The sequence below is a fragment of the Callorhinchus milii genome, unplaced genomic scaffold (assembly GCF_018977255.1).
Source record: "Callorhinchus milii isolate IMCB2004 unplaced genomic scaffold, IMCB_Cmil_1.0 Scaffold5, whole genome shotgun sequence".
In the NCBI taxonomy this organism is placed as follows: domain Eukaryota; kingdom Metazoa; phylum Chordata; class Chondrichthyes; order Chimaeriformes; family Callorhinchidae; genus Callorhinchus; species Callorhinchus milii.
The window spans coordinates 26,493,070-26,510,287 of record NW_024704746.1 but is presented as its reverse complement, the minus strand read 5'-3'; the positions used below and the strand labels follow the sequence as shown (position 1 = coordinate 26,510,287).

At 45.6% G+C, this 17,218-nt stretch overlaps 1 protein-coding gene across 3 annotated transcripts; it reads right to left on the bottom strand.

Annotated features, from left to right (window-relative positions):
• Nucleotides 1–1,544: 1,544 nt before the first annotated feature.
• LOC103188873 (GTPase KRas) lies at nucleotides 1,545–7,055 on the bottom strand. 3 transcript variants are annotated; one of them, XM_007909030.2, is made up of 5 exons: nucleotides 6,912–7,055; nucleotides 6,019–6,197; nucleotides 5,310–5,469; nucleotides 3,707–3,819; nucleotides 1,545–2,341 (listed from the first exon to the last, which is right to left on the bottom strand). In XM_007909030.2, the coding sequence occupies exons 1-5, from the start codon at nucleotides 7,020–7,022 to the stop codon at nucleotides 2,224–2,226; spliced, it is 681 nt and encodes a 226-aa protein (XP_007907221.1). In that variant the 5' UTR covers nucleotides 7,023–7,055; the 3' UTR covers nucleotides 1,545–2,223. The 3 variants fall into 3 exon arrangements, with proteins under 3 accessions (XP_007907221.1, XP_007907218.1, XP_007907220.1); XM_007909029.2 differs by having other exon boundaries at nucleotides 2,282–2,340; nucleotides 3,699–3,819; XM_007909027.2 differs by lacking the exon at nucleotides 3,707–3,819 and having other exon boundaries at nucleotides 1,545–2,340.
• Between the last annotated feature and the right edge of the window lie 10,163 nt (nucleotides 7,056–17,218).

Here is a 17,218-nt window from a genome sequence, read left to right as displayed (position 1 = left end):
ACACTGTACACACACACACTGTACACACACACACACCAACACACCCCATACACTGTACACACACACACCAACACACCCCATACACTGTACATCACACACACCCCATATACACACTGTACACACACACACCAACACACCCCATACACTGTACATCACACACACCCCATATACACACTGTACACACACACACACACCCACACACCCCATACACACACACTGTACACACACACACACACACACTGTACATACGCACACACTCCCCCCCCCCCACACCCCCCCCCCCCCCCACGCGCAGTCCCACGCAGTCCGGCTCGAGGCCATTATGACAATTACAGCACACGTTTTACTTTGAAAGTTGTTCCCATTTCCTTTCATTCCTTTGTCGATGTACGTCCAGTTTTCGGGCTTCTGCTCTTCACTGGACTTCCCCTCATCCCTTGTGGTGTAATGTGGTTAAACATCGTTCCCAATTAACGTTATTATCAGTTGTATTAAAATCAAAATTCACAAATTACAAAAGTGCCTTAAAACCAAGTTTGTCGGCAGCTCAGGAACAAATCTATACTGATCGATAAAATGTCTCTCTCCAGCAAGAAAGCCACAACCCATTGACGTAGAGACACGATGTATACCCCCAGCGAAAAGGTCTTGCGTGGGGGGAGTGTCATGGGCGTATTTTTTTCCCGGGGATCTCCATACTGTGACCTAAACAAGCTCATCGCACATTGTATGGACTCCCGCAAGGATTCCTCCCGCTAGGAGTCTTCCCAAAAGGATATGTGTGCAAATATGTGAACAAGGGATGCTAACGAATTCAATAGCACATTTTCTTCGAACATGTCTCGCCTCATTTTACAATTCCCATCGACATTGCAACTGACTAAACTCATGCAGCGCAGAGTTTCGATCTGATCAGCTCAGTGCAGTGAACTTTACTGAGCCGGCGTAAGCATTAATTTAACGTATAACTTTGTTATGTGTAACCTTACACAAGTTTCCTTACTCCACACCCACGGCCCTGTTTGCCTAGCAGTAAGTCGATTGGCAGATCACCTTTCCAAGCGTAAATCTTCAAAAACAAAATAATAATAATAATGTGGTCACTTCAACCCACGACTGTGTGTGGGACGCTGCTGTGCGCAATTGGCTATCGGGTTTCGCCCACAAAACATACAGTCAATTCACTTAACAGTATATTCTGTGAAGCGCTTTGGGAAGATGTGATAAGGCACTTTATCAAATGTGAGAATTATTATTAATCTTTATTAAAAAAAATTACTAATTGAAGCAAATTGAGAGTTCGTGTCGGTTCACACTTCACTGCATTGTCAGAAATGTAAGTAACCCGACATCCAGGACCCAATTACCTTAGAGCTGTGACATCTCAGGGTACGTTAGACAAATTATAGCATTTCAAACACCGACTCACCACATATAAGACTGGTTTATTCTGGCAGGTTGAGGGTTGGGCACAAACATACTACATTATGGTGCGGTCAACAGTTCCATAGATTCCAAATATACACTCCTAGCAAAGCGTTGTAGTCATTGCAGGCATGGTTTATTTTATTATCTGCTCAATACGAACAGTACAGTGTCAAAGCCAGTGACAAATATCAGACAAACCATATCATTATAAACGCTACAAAGTCTGAGACTGGTCAGTTTTCAGTTTCACAGAGCATCAACAAACATTTTGAGGTCAAGGCAACTAAAAGGGACTCCGAGAAATAAGATCAATTATCATTGATAACAAAACAAAGCACAGATCTGTATATAAAATGTGCAATTCTGAAGTTTTACAACCATAGAAAGGCAGTTAAAATATATTCCAGGTAAACATTATGCTTGAGAAGGGAAATCTATCGAGCTATTGGCACTCTTGAATGGTAAATATCACCGTGATAAATAAAGACAAATGTGTTTTAGAAAGGCATAGATACATGCACAAAGCCCCAAAGGATTACGATGTTCAAACTGATCCGGTTTTGCCAATTTTGACAAAATGAATGATGACACCCAGGAATAATGGAATTTGATGGGAATATAGCACAGCCTATCATTTTTAAACCACGCCATCATTTAACAGGCATCAATCAGTCTGTTGAGCAAGATTCGATAAGAGTACTGATCAAAAGAAAGCCTAATAATTTAGTGTAATGTACAAAAAATACAAAAAATAATCAGGTATTACTTTTTCAGTTGAGCCACAGTAAATTCTATTCACATAATCGAACACTTTTTCTTGGTTTTATTTTTCTTCTTTTTGCCGTCTTTACTCATTTTCTCTTTGTGCTTTCGGATTTCGCGGACTAGTGTGTAGAAAGCGTCGTCAACGCCCTGTAAGTAAAACACACACACACAGAGTCAGTATGTTATCAGTATCAATCACCTACCACTGTTGAATATGCAAGGTGCGTTCCTTTGTGATATTTAACTCACAAGTACATTAACTGCTCCAAAGTATACTTTGCTGAGATTGAAATTACTACACTGCAATTATCAGGTATAACATGCAACATCTAATGTTCCAGCTAAATATTAATAATAATCCTTGCATTTGATCTAGTGCCCTATCACATCGTTGAAATGTCTCAACGCACTTCACAGGATACGCTGTCAAATGGATTCATTGTGGGAGAATATTGCTCTCGAAAAGCTTCTTTGGCAAAACATTTCCCTCCACAATGTTCCATTTTTCAGTACAAAAGTCCAATTTCATCAATCAACGTTCTGATATGAATAGAATTTTTAAAAGAAATCAACATGGTCTCGACCTTCTGTATTAATCTTCATGTGTGTTGAAGGTTTTAAAGTTTCACACAGGTACACATCGGGTTTTGTTGACGTTCAGTTGAAATGGTGTCTAACTCTTGCGAAAAAAAATGATTCTTGATAAAGAGGAATATTAAATGTTGGGGAAAAAAAACACCCAAGAAAGAACTGCCATTTGTATTGAGCCTAGAAGTCAAAACTCCTCAAAGAACTTCACAATAATGTGTGAAATGTAAATTGTGAAGCACTTTGAGGATTTTGTTGTAAGCTCAACAAAATTAACACTTTATACATTGCAAATTCCCCCACACCGCCATGAGGTGAATAATCAATCAATAATCAATAACTCAAGAAGTGCTGGCCAGGATACCAGGAGAAACTCTTCTCGAATAGTGTTGACTTTCAACATAATAATCCTTGTACTTGTTACAGCGCCTTATCATGTCATTGAGACATCTCAAAGCGCTTCACAGAATATACGGTATTTTGTGGGCGAAATGCGGCAGCCAATTGCGCACAGCAGCGTCCCCACAAACAGCCGTGGATTGAGTGACAACATTATTATTATTTTTTATTATAATAATTTGGGGAGGGGGGGAGCGATTGGTGGATCGCTTTTCCGGGGGTAATAAACTCTTCAATAAAATGATTCCCCAAAAAAACATCATAAAAAGAATTTGGTCGCTCAATCCACGGCTGTTTGCGGGACACTGCTGTGCATTACTGGCTGCCTCGTTTCGTCCACAAAAAAAATACAGTTAATTCACTTGACAGTTTATTCTGTGAAGCGCTGTGAGACGTCTCGAAGAGGTGATAAGGCGCGATACCAAATACAAGGATTATTATATATTCGAAACGGTTTAAAGACAGGTATTCTGTCCTTGCCTGAAGGAAGCTCTTGCCTGTAGAAATTCACCACTTACCCCGTTACATCACAACACATTTAAACACCACGCATCTGGTTGTCTTTTCTTCAGTGTTGAGCTTTCTCAACCTGTATTGGCGAATCTCACGTACCAGTGTATAAAATGCATCCTCCACTCTCTGCATTGCAAAACACAACTCCCTCAATCAGCATTTGACAGAAACGTTACAAAATGATTCACATTTCTTTTCCCCCAGTGCTGATTTTTTTTCTCAAAAAAATCTTTTGAGAATATTGAATCATCTCGATTCGCCGGTCGGTCTGCCCGTCACCAACACATAAAACGAGGAGTTGTGATTTTAGCCATGCAGAGATTTCTAAGAGAACCACCGCCACCATTAGAGAGGTTGATTTCAGTCCCGAAGATACCAATTTAATCAATTAATATAATGTTTAAGCCTCTACTTATTACTAATCAACAGCTCTCAAGGAAAGGTCAAATAAATACTTGTGAACAAAGCTTCGTTAAGCTAGAGGTTTATCAAGCACCAAATGACATTATAAATCTTAAGATATTATTCCTGCTACGCTGCAACGTAGACACGGGATCTAAAACTGCTTTCAAGATCAGTTATGCCTATTCACGATGGCAAAGAAAGTGAAAGTTCCACAAAAGCGCTCAAGTCGCTGTTAAGACCTGTTAATTAATGTAACGTAGATACCTCTAACAAGCCAAAGGACTAAGCGATATCGTTATTGTAGAGCATGCAGCAGTACTTTTTTTTTTAATTCTAATTTTCGGAAATCCGCATTACAAAACAGCCATTATAAGAATGTCCAATTTATCTCTGGCTCTGTGGACCAGGATAACAGGAGAAATTCATCTCTTTTAAACATCTTTCATATCCACCTGAACAGGCAGACAAGAACTTGGTTTAACATCAGACGTGAAGGATGCCAACTCTCGACAACGCACAAACCCCCAGTACTGCACTGGATTGCCAGCCTAGACTGTGCACTCAACCCTTTCTTTTCGACCGCGCCTTTGGTCATCTTCCTCCCCCTCCCCCCGGCTCGGCCCCGGGATCTGTTACTGTAAAGCGCTCTGAGACGCCGTCCGGCGTAGAGGGCGCGATATAAATCCAAGTTGTTGTTGTTGTTGATTTGGGGGCTTGAATCCACAAGCTTCTGACCCAGAGACACGAGTGCTACCAAGTGAACCAAACTGAAACCTATTTTTTCTCTTAGTCTTGAGGAAAAAAAATCACTTTTCAATGAGAGTCTCACAACTTAAAAGAATGGATATTTCACAGAAAGGAAAATTGAAAATTGCTCTCAAGACCCTCCTCTTCGACTGCGCCATCGGTCACCTTCCTACCCCTCACCCTCCCTTCCCTCCACCCCTCCTGATCCCAACCCCCAGCTCGGGTCCAAACCCCTGACTGTCCAGCGCCTTGGGACGTCCTCCCGACTTGAAAGGCTCTGTGGAAATGAGATTTGTTGTTGCTGCCTTTGTGCTTTGCCAAGTGCAAGTGACATACGTGTAAGTAACTAACAATAGCAGTCAGTTGTGCAAGTCGCTAAAGTTCACATTCAATCACTGGCAATGATTCCATTAAGAACAAAGCCCATCCACACAGGCCATGACAGTTTCCCCCATTTCACTCACTTGTCTTGTTTTCGCTGACGTTTCAATGAATGGAATTCCGTAACTTCTCGCTAGTTCCTGTGCTTGTCTTGTGTCTACTGTTCTTGAAGGCAAATCACATTTATTTCCCACGAGGACCATTGGCACGTCATCAGAGTCTTTTACCCTTTTTATCTGTTCTCTGTGGAATGACACAAATGTTACAGGACTTCAATCCAATCAGTAAGAGAGATTTTGTGATTCAAGTTAGATATATGCAAGCTGTGTGGGTTTAGCTGGTTTGACTCCAGGAGTTACCCCAACGCACACTCTGGGCTCCCCTCCAAGCCTTGGCTCTTGCCAACCTGTGCCTAATACTCTCTGGAATTAGATAAGCAGGATGTGTCCCTCCGGGGAGAGAAAGAGAGAGAGAGAGCGCATTCCATTCCAACAATCTCTCTCTGGGATTTCCATGTGTAGGTGGAATGGAAATCTCAGTTTGGTTTGGATACTCTTAAGTAACGGTTTCCGCATGTGTCAGACACTCGACTGGGCAAAATGTTAAGAGATATTGATTATTATTACAAGAATAGCGTTCAACTCGATAACCTTAATACACCCAAAAATCAAGACACTTAATTTTTTTTAAAAAACTTGTTCCGAACAAAAAAGATTTTCTTGAGCTGGAAAGTCAAATTAAATGGGTTGTGTTTTAATAGATGTAGGGACACAACTGCTCTTATTAACACACCTATAATGATGAATATCTTCGAATGATTTAGTATTATTGATGGCAAAAACACACAGGAAGCCCTCGCCTGTCCTCATGTACTGATCTCTCATAGCGCTGTACTCCTCTTGACCTGCTGTGTCCAGAATATCTAAAAGACAGGTTTCCCCATCAATTACTACTTGTTTTCTGTAGGAATCCTGAGGAGAAACCAAACAAAAGATGTCAATAAATAACAATAATAATAAAAGATTACAACACCTTTTACAAAGCAAGTAAACACAGGTGCTGCCATTACTCAGAACCAAACACAAATATTTCCTATGTAATTAGGGGTTCAAAGGGTATAATTATACTCAAAATAGACCATGCCGATGACAGCCTAACTCATTGGGAGGACCTGGAAACGTAGACTAGTTACTGAGGGAAGGGAATCCTCCCCCTCAGCTCCTGGTAACCCCGCAGCCAAAGCTCGAATGGATAGGGTGGTCCTGGCTGGACAAGCAGCAGGAAAACTTGGCCAGACAGTGATATCAATGGCCAAGCTGTGTGGGTTTAGCTGGTTAGACTCCAGCAGTTACCCCCAACGCACACTCTGGGCTCCCCCCAAGCCTTGGCTCTCGCCAACCTGTGCTTAATACTCTCTGGAATTAGATAAGCAGGAATAGAATTCTCAGTTTGGTTTGACGGGTTTATGTACGTGTCAAATACCTGGCTGATCGATCCCCAAAAAATGAATGAGACTGCTGCTAATAGTCACCAATTTAAGAACAAATGAAACTCACATTAAAGGTCAAAGCTGTGATTACTTGTGGGCAAATCTAATAGTGCAGCATTTTCAACAGTAGCACTTTTTCGTACAGGGAAAAGATATATTTTTTTTGAAAACAAAGCAGAGAAGAAAAATGACTTACTTCTATTGTGGGATCATATTCATCTACAAAATGGTTCTGAATTAGCTGTATTGTCAGGGCACTTTTCCCTACGCCACCAGCTCCAACCACCACCAGTTTGTATTCTGTCATGTTGGTTTTGTGCTTGTAGACAAGACCCTGGCTAAAGAGAAGAAACAGTGTTTTCAAGGTGTGCAATCAAGGTAAAACACATTTTTTTTCCAAATTAAATAAAAAGGCTCAGGCAGAATGAGAGAGCATTTCAAACCTTGTCATCTAACTTCTCATGTAGGTTGAACACGAATACTCAATATCCTCTTGCGTAACAGTGTACAGTATTTGGCTTTTTTTAGGATTGTTTTGACTAGCACTTGAAGAGTTAAGACTTGTTCTGGACTTACGTGGCTCCATTGGAGAGAATTTTTTCTCATACTGCATGCCAATAATCTAGAGTTCGAATTCCCATTATCCTGAGCGCAATTGGCTGCCGTGTTTTGGCCACAAAATACAGTCAAATCACTTTACAGTGTAGTCTGTGAAGCGCTTTGGGACGTCTAGAAGATGTGATATCAAATGCAAGGATTATTATTATTATTATTATAAAAGAGAGCACTATGCCATAGAAACGATTATATCAGCATTTGTGAAGAGAGCTCCATCATCAGTGACTACCAAGAATACAACAAATGTCACTTAAAGGACTGATTTGCTGCACAATTTCAACATTCACAAAATTAGCATTCTCTATGTTCTGTCCGCAAACATGATCCTGGTCTCCTTGTGGATCATCACTACACGTTCCCCACCCTCTCTTACCTTTCTAACTGGGGAGTGGGACTAGTTGGGCAGCTCTTTTAAAGAGCCAAATGGCCTCCTTCTGTGCTGTAAGATTCTACATTGAGATACTGACACCATCGTATAAACACTAATATGTACAGGGAGACAAATTCAGCAACCAAAATAGCCAGAATGAAAGTCACGTCATGTAAGCAAAGAAGTTTATTATTCTAATAAAAAAATGTATATGGCCTGATGCAGAAATATTTTTGCCCGCCCCCCACCCCTTTTCTGAACATAGCTGTTTATGTTGGGTGCTGTCCCACAGACACTGAGAGTTTCAGTAACTCACACAGCAGACACTCACAGCAGCACAGCAGCCCCCAATCCTGCCCTCACCCAATATTTGGTCACTGAATCCGTGGCTGTTTGTGGGACACTGCTGTGCGCAATTGGCTGCCATATTTCACCCACAGTCACTTCACTTTACATTATATATGGAAAGGCTAGAGAAAGGCTGGAGAGGCTGGGGAAAGGCTGGAGAGGCTGGGGAAAGGCTGGAGAGGCTGGGGAAAGGCTGGAGAGGCATGGGGAAAGGCTGGAGAGATTAGGGGAAAGGCTGGGGAGGCATGGGGAAAGGCTGGAGAGATTAGGGGAAAGGCTGGAGAGGCATGGGGAAAGGCTAGAGAGGCTGGGGAAAGGCTGGAGAGGCATGGGGAAAGGCTGGAGAGGCATGGGGAAAGGCTGGAGAGGCATGGGGAAAGGCTGGAGAGGCATGGGGAAAGGCTGGAGAGGCATGGGGAAAGGCTGGAGAGGCATGGGGAAAGGCTGGAGAGATTAGGGGAAAGGCTGGGGAGGCATGGGGAAAGGCTGGAGAGATTAGGGGAAAGGCTGGAGAGGCATGGGGAAAGGCTAGAGAGGCTGGGGAAAGGCTGGAGAGGCATGGGGAAAGGCTGGAGAGATTAGGGGAAAGGCTAGAGAGGCATGGGGAAAGGCTGGAGAGGCTGGGGAAAGGCTGGAGAGGCATGGGGAAAGGCTAGAGAGGCTGGGGAAAGGCTGGAGAGGCATGGGGAAAGGCTGGAGAGGCATGGGGAAAGGCTGGAGAGGCATGGGGAAAGGCTGGAGAGATTAGGGGATAGGCTGGAGAGGCTGGGGAAAGGCTGGAGAGATTAGGGGAAAGGCTGGAGAGGCATGGGGAAAGGCTGGAGAGATTAGGGGAAAGGCTGGAGAGGCTGGGGAAAGGCTGGAGAGATTAGGGGAAAGGCTGGAGAGGTTGGGATTATTCTCATTGGAGCAGAGACGGTTACGAGGATCTAATAGAGATCTTCAAAGTCATGAGGGGATTTGATAGGTTAAAAAGGGACAAACTGTTCCCACTGGTGGGTGTGTCGGTGACTCGAAGTCATAGATTCAAAATAGTCTCTAAAAGAAGCCGAGGGGAGAGGTGAGAAGAAATGTTTTCACGCAGCGAGTTGTTGGAATCTGGAACATTGCCTGAAAGGGCGGTTGAGGCCGATTCGATAACTACTTTTAAAAACGCGGTGGACGGGTATTTGAGGAGGACGGGTTTGCGGGTTATGGGGAAAGGGCCGGGGAGTGGGATTGACATTAATTGCTCTATTCAAAGAGCCGCAGAGACTCGATGGGCCGAATGGCCTCTTTTTGTGCTGTACGATTCTATGATTCTATGATATTCTTTGAAGCGCTTTGAGACGTCTCGAAGACATGATAAGGCGCTGTATCAAATGCAAGGATTATTATTATCATTAAGTGGAGTCCTGTAGCTCAGTGGTTAGAGCACTCGCTTTGCAAGTGAGAGACCTGAGTTCAATTCCAGTCAGGGCGAAACCTTGGGCAAGTTTCCTTACTCCACACGCCTAATAATAATCCCTCCAAAAAAACAAAATAATAATAAATTGGTCATTTTCAATCTACGACTGTTTGTGGGACATTGCTGTGCGCAATTGGCTGCCGCGTTCGCCCACAAATATACAGTCAATTCACTTTACAGTGTGTTCTGTGAAGCGCTTTGGGACGTCCTCCCGACGTGAAAAGCGCTATATCAAATGCAAGGATTATTATTATTATTATTATTATTATAAGTAACCTTTCAGGTGAAAGCTCATCGCCATTACCAAGAGGCTATGGGACAGATATTCAAATCCACAGAAATCTGAAACAATACGATCAACTCCAGGATCCTACATTGGGATTTTTCAGTTGGGTTCGTTCACTATGAGGAAAAGGGGGGAAATATTACAGACAATTAATTTGCTTTATAATGAGTCAAATGCTAGGACAGCCATTTTGAGAGTGAAAACTGCTATCATCATCCATTTTAAGACAAAGTCAAGCCACTCCACTAACGCAGGCTGGATTAATAGTAGGTCCAAAAACTTTATAGAGGGAAAAATAATTGATATCCTGTACCGCCCCTTGAATTTAAAACTTAGTGCAACTCTGACACATTGGGCGAGTGTATGTGAAGAGGGAGAGGGTGGGGGGTGGGAACGAAATGTTGAAAATTACTGAATGCCAATATTATGACGGGGCTATTATGTATTTGTATTTGCTGTACTTCAATTGCAGGAAGGGATAGTTTATATACTCCCGCAGCTGCTTTTCACCCCCTTCCCCCATACTGTGCCAAAAAATGATGGAGCCAAAACCCAGAGGAAGGGGAGAGGAGGTTAGCCGAACAAGTACACAAATCACACCTTACTGAAACAGAGCTTGACTGAAAATATCTGTTCCATCATCCTGTTGGATGGTGCTTAATAGCATTCGTAGCGGCTGAGTTTATTCAGCTCTTTCCACAGCAGAATTTTCACTGACGACTGCAGACACTTGTATATTTCATTTCACGTCCCACTTGCAAACCGATCATTGAAGAGGCTAAAATATAATAATAATCCTGGCATTTGATACGGCACCTTATCACGTCGTCGAGACGTCTCAAAGCGCTTCACGGAATATACTGTAAAGTGGAGTGACCGTATATTTTGTGGGCAAAACTCAGCAGCCAATTGCGCACAGCAGCGTCGCACAAACAGTCGTGGATTGAGTGACCAATTTGTTTTAATAAAGAGATTATTATTATCAAATAAAAACAATAATAAATTGGTCATTTTCAATCTACGACTGTTTGTGGGACATTGCTGTGCGCAATTGGCTGCCGCGTTCGCCCACAAATATACAGTCAATTCACTTTACAGTCTATTCTGTGAAGCGCTTTGCGACGTCCTCCCGATGTGAAAAGCGCTATATCAAATGCAAGGATTATTATTATTACCCCTGGAAAGCGATCCGCCAATAGAATAACAAGCAGTTTCTTACTTACTGGCGGGTAAACAGAGGCGTGTTCCGCCCGGGAATCGAACCCAGACCTCCTCACCATAATCACACACAAACAACAAGTTACATGTGAAAAGCGCCTTTCACGTCAGGCGGATGTCCCAAGGCGCTGGACAGTCAGTGATTCGTACCCAAGCTGGGGGTCGGGATCGGGGGGGGAAGGAGGGTGACCCAAGGTACGGTCAAAGGAGGGTCCTGGCACAGGTGTTGAAGGTGGCAAGGAAGGGGGTCAGGCGGATGGACTGTGGGATGGAGTTCCAGAGGGTGGGGGCAGAGTGGTAGAAGGCCCACCCACCCGTGGTGGGGTGAGCGAGGCGGGGGATATGAAGCAGACCGGAGCCCACTGAGCAGAGGGAACGAATAGGGTGGTAGGAGGTTAGGAGGTCATGGGAAGCAAAGCCATGGAGGGCTTTGAGGGTGAGGACCAGGATCTTGAACTGTATCCTCTGTGTGATGGGGAGTCAGGGGAGTCGGGCGAGGATGGGGGTGATAGGGTCACGGAGCCCGGTGTGGGAGAGGATGGGGGTGATGGGGTCACGGAGCCCGGTGTGGGAGAGGATGGGGGTGATGGGGTCGGGGAGCCCGGTGGGGGAGAGGATGGGGGTGATGGGGTCACGGTGCCCGGTGTGGGAGAGGATGGGAGTGATAGGGTCACGGAGCCCGGTGTGGGAGAGGATGGGGGTGATGGGGTCACGGAGCCCGGTGTGGGAGAGGATGGGGGTGATGGGGTCACGGAGCCCGGTGGGGGAGAGGATGGGGGTGATGGGGTCACGGAGCCCGGTGTGGGAGAGGATGGGGGTGATGGGGTCACGGAGCCCGGTGGGGGAGAGGATGGGGGTGATGGGGTCACGGTGCCCGGTGGGGGAGAGGACACGGGCTGCAGAGTTAGTTCGGGATGATCTGCAGTCTGTGGAGGGAGGAGTTGGGGGCCGACAAGCAGCGAGTTTGCACAGTGGAGCCTGGATGCTATGAATGTGTGTGTGAGGGTCTCGGGGGCTGCGGTGTGAGACAGTGGTGGAGTCGGGCCATGTTGCGGAGGTGGGGAAGGCAGAGCGGGTCATGGCACAGATGTGGGGGAGAAAGGATAGTTGAGGGTCAAACCAGACCCCGAGGTTCGGGACCGGCTCAGGGAGGGGGAGTCGCAATCTTGTTATCTGACTAAGTTTCCTGAAATTGCAATTAATATTTTCTAAATGTCCCAAGAACGTCAGTATTTACTGTAACACTGAGCAATACTTGGCTATTTTTAGAAACAGGACACTCCCCAAAGGAGACTTTGTTATTGTTAATTGGGAACATGTCGTGTACGTTCATTGATATTCACCATTTTATCTTTTGGCCAAAGCCAATGTAAATTGCCACACGTTGTGCATTTTACAATTTCAACAATTTCCACATAAACCAAAAAAGATGATAAATACATGAAGGGTTTCGAACACAACCTCACAACCTCCCCGTCTCTCAGAAATATTCTATCACTTTACCTTATTTCTGCGATGGCAACTTTCAATTTCAATCCGTTAATCTAAAATTCACCCACAAAAGATACGGTCAATTCACTTCACGGTGCATTCAATGAAGCGCTTTGAGACGTCTCAACAATGTGATAAGGCGCTATATCAAATGCAAGGATTATTATTATTAAAATAATTCTTATCAGCGGTAGATTTGTTCGGAACTGGGTCAAGCCGGTAACAATACAACAACAACAACTTGCATGTATTATAATATAATAATCCTTGGATTTGACACAGCGCCTTATCACATCTTCTGGACGTTTCAAAGCGCTTCACAGAATGTGCTGTAAAGTGAATTGACTGTGTATTTTGTGGGTGAAATTTATATGGCATCCCTCAAGCAGGATAGCGCCCCAGAGCGCTTGACAGTGGAGGAGCACAACGCTGAGCCGGAGGGAGGGGGAAGTCTCCGTAGGCACAAGAGGGATAGAGAGGGAGTGTTCCAGAGTTTTGGGGCCGAGTGGCCGAAAGCGCAGCCATTGATGGTGAAACAGAGGGAACAAGGGACAAGCAGGAGGCTGGAGCCAGGCGAGCGCTGGCCAGTGGATTGGGGAGTAAGCAGGTCGGAGAGGTAGGGAGGTGCCAGGGCATGAAGTGATTTGAAGACGAGCGAGAGGATCTTGAAATCAATTTATTCGGTGATAGGGAACCATGGACCCCGGTGAGGGCTGCTGTGATGGGGGTACGGGGTTTAGTATGTGTGATAGGGAACCAGTGGACCCCGGTGAGGGCTGATGTGATGGGGGTACGGGGTTTAGTATGTGTGATAGGGAACCATGGACCCCGGTGAGGGCTGCTGTGATGGGGGTACGGGGTTTAGTATGTGTGATAGGGAACCAGTGGACCCCGTTGAGGGCTGATGTGATGGGGGTACGGGGTTTAGTATGTGTGATAGGGAACCAGTGGACCCCGGTGAGGGCTGATGTGATGGGGGTACGGGGTTTAGTATGTGTGATAGGGAACCAGTGGACCCCGGAGAGGGCTGATGCCAAAGAAGCACAATGGTGGCGAGGAACACTGGATATGATTTTATATTTAAGAAAAAACATAAGATTACACTGCTCGGCTGTGTGGATGTCTGGAATAAACACTTTGTGGTCAGTTGTTCACATAAGTTGACAGTGTCACATTGCCCAGGCAGTACTGTATTTGCGCGTTGCTAAGCGCACTCCCCGGCTTTGACAGACTGCAGTGTTAGCACAAATCGACTGCTGAAGCCTCCATTCTAACACAGTGTCAGATGCCTTCTCTTGTCTTAAGTCGGATCCAATCTCACTTGTGGATTACAGTCTGATTTTATTCAGCGATCCTCTCTCTTTCTCACATACTCTGATGCGCACTATACATTCGACGATTAATTCAACTTCTCTTTGCTGACCACCCATCTAACACCGCGTAGCTTGCCATTGATATCACTGTCTGGCCAGCTTTCCGCTCTTGTCCAGCTAGGACCACCCTATCCATTTGGGCTTTGGCTGTGGGGTTACCAGGAGCTGAGCGGGAGGATTCCCGGCCCCCAGTGACTGCCGATGGGCCGGGCCGGGCCGGGCCGTGTTGCCATCAGCAGTGAGTGCTCTGGGATACTGCGGCTCAGTTAACGATCCACCAATTGACTAATAACCGGGTTCCTCCTTACTGCCAGGTAAACAGAGGCGTGAGGAGTAAGGAAACTTGCACAACTTTTCGCTCTACCCAGGAATCGAACCCAGGTCCTCTCGCTTGCGAGGCAAGTGCTCCAACTAATACGCTACAGCACTTCTGCTAATATTCTGATTTTATAAAATCTTTCCACAACAGAGCGAAAGCTGGAGCACAAGTAATATGCCTTCGAAGAGAAATATATCTATCAGGTGGGCATTGGACCAACAGGCGATTAGACTGATAATTATCGTGCAGAGGACCCAGGTTTGATTCCCAACAGGGCAAAACCTTAAGCAAGTTTCCTTACTCCACACACCTCTGTTTACCTGGTGGTTAGTCGATTGGTGGACCACTTTTTGGTCACTCAATCCACGACTGTTTGTGGGACGCTGCTGTACGCAATTGGCTGCTGCATTTCGCCCACAAAATAATAATAATAATCCTTGCATTTGATATAGCGCTTTTCACGTCGGGAGGACGTCCCAAAGCGCTTCACAGAACACACTGTAAAGTGAATTGACTGTATATTTGTGGGCGAACGCGGCAGCCAATTGCGCACAGCAATGTCCCACAAACAGTCATAGATTGAAAATGACCAATTTATTATTGTTTTTGGTTTTGGAGGGATTATTATTAGGCTCTGTGTGGAGTAAGGAAACTTGCCCAAGGTTTCACCCTCTGCCTGGAATTGAACTCAGGTCTCTCACTTGCAAAGCGAGTGCTCTAACCACTGAGCTACAGGACTCCACATACGGTCAATTCACTTTCCATACATTCTGTGAAGCGCTTTGAGACGTCTCAACAACGTGATAAGGCACTGTATCAAATGCAGGATTATTATAATATATTATCCTCTCCCTCCGCTTCACATTCCCCGCCCAACTCGCCTCACCATCAGCGGTCGGGCCTTTATCCTCTTTGCCCCGACCCATTGAAACTCTATCCCACATTTCCTTCACCTCGCTCCCTCTCCCACCTCCTTCAAGACCCGTCTCAAACCCTCCTCTTCAACCGTGCCTTCGGCCGCCCTCCTTCTCTCCACCCCCTGGGATCCCAACGCCCCCCCCGGTCCTAATCCCTGACTGCTCAGCGTCTTGGGACATCCTCCCAATGTGAAAGGCGCTTTACAAACGTAATTTTGTACTGTATTATTATAATAATATGATTTGTGAGACTTCACCAAGTCAGGCGTAACCTGAAATTGACCGTTTGTAATCCATTCCAAAGAACGTCAACTTCAAGAATGAAATTGACTGCATGCAGAGCGGTAATTAATCCATGTTACTACACACATCAACACGGATCTCCCCAACCCTGTATCACTGCTCACCTATGCCCCTTTTATGGGTGTTATTGTTCTATCAGTCATTCAATGTCATTTAAACGTCTTCTCAGGTGGCTTCAGAACCTACCAGCTCATCAGTCACAATAAAGCTCCCGTTCGACCACAGTACAACCTATTCCAAAACAACTGCAAGCACAGGAATAGTTGAAAAGGATCGAGGGGTGTTTGCTGACTCAATGCTTATCGTAACAAAACAATGTGAGGCGGCAATAAACAAGGCAGACACAATGCTGAGCTATATTGCTTCATTAGTTGACTTCAGATCCCAGTAAAGTCATACTCCACCTACATAGTATTCTGGTCAGGCCGCATTTAGAATACTAATACTAATAATAATCCTTGCATTTGAAGACAGCGCCTTATCACGTCTCTGAGACGTCTCAAAGCGCTTCACAGAATATACTATAAAGTGAATTGACTGTATGTTTTGCGGGCGAAACGCGGCAGCCAATTGCGCACAGCAGCGTCCCCACAAACAGCCGTGGGTTGAGTGACCAAATTATTATTATGATTTTTCGAGGGATTATCATTACGCCCGGAAAGCGATCCGCCAATCAACCAGGTTCTTACTTACTGCTCGGTATACAGAGGCGTGTGGCGTAAGGAAACTTGCCTAAGGTTTAGTTGCAGAACTGTTTCATGATACCATTCCGTGATTCAGTTACATTTTCAGTTTTGATACCCTGCCCTGAATTATAACAGGAGTCCTGTTCAACTTCCAGGAATATGTATTACAGTAAAACCTCACACAACTTTAAACTGAAGTAGTTTTGCGCCACAAAACGTGCAGTCAATTCATTTTACAGTCTGTTCCGCGAAGCGCTTTGAGACGTACTCGAGGACGTGAAAAGCGCGATACCAAATGCAAGGATTGTTACTGGGATTATTATTAAGAGACACATATCTCACTTTACCTAAAAAGACACATTCCAGCAAATTGGTTAACAATCTCCACAGTGTTCAGGTTGAAGGTGAACGCAGTGGCAGCTTGAATTACCACAAGGTAAAGACCTAATTAATAATAATATAATAATAATAATAATAAATGCTGTCTATTTCCTTCTCACGCCCCACAGCTCTGCATTACAGGGCCCAGAGTAGAGGGTATTAATGGGCGTTGATGCTTATTTTTTCCCCTCCATGTGGTAGAACAATATTGAAGCCATTCACCCCCCCACTCCCCCACTCCCCCACTCCCCCCCCACTGGGCTGGTCAGGAAGTTGTCCAACTGTGGGTTTAAACTCAAATCTAAGGCACTAACATCAGTCAAACCATCACTTTCTGGGAAACTATCCGGAGTTTACATTCCAACAGAGGACTCCATGTCTCTGTCTGTGGGCTCTCCAGGGGGGGGGGGGGGGTGGTGAGGGTGAGGGTGGGAGGGAGGGGGGGACGGGGTGGGGAGGGGGTGTAGGGGAGGGGGTGGGGGTGGGTGGGAGAGGGTGAGTGAGGGGGTGGAGGGGAGGGGTGGGGAGGGGAGGGAGGGGGAGGGGTGAGGGGGTGGAGGGGGGAGGGTGAGGGGGTGGAGGGGGGATGGGGTGAGGGGGTGGGAGGGGGGAGGGGTGGAGGGGGGATGGTGAGGGGGTGGAGGGGGGAGGGGTGGGAGGGGGGGATGGTGAGGGGGGTGGGGGGGAGGGGGTGGAGGGTGAGGGGGGAGGGGGTGGAGGGGCTCAGAGGCTTTGGGACACTTTGT

What these genes read in the sequence shown, in the direction of transcription:
- LOC103188873 (XM_007909030.2), bottom strand. Translation starts at nt 7,022, where the DNA reads ATGACAGAATACAAACTGGTGGTGGTTGGAGCTGGTGGCGTAGGGAAA. An exon ending in CGTCAGCGAAAACAAGACAA is followed by an intron (nt 3,820 to 5,309) that starts GTGAGTGAAATG and finishes TTTGCAATGCAG; the next exon opens with AGAGTGGAGGATGCATTTTA. An exon ending in GTGTTTAAATGTGTTGTGAT is followed by an intron (nt 2,342 to 3,706) that starts GTAACGGGGTAA and finishes GTTTTACTTACA; the next exon opens with GGGCGTTGACGACGCTTTCT.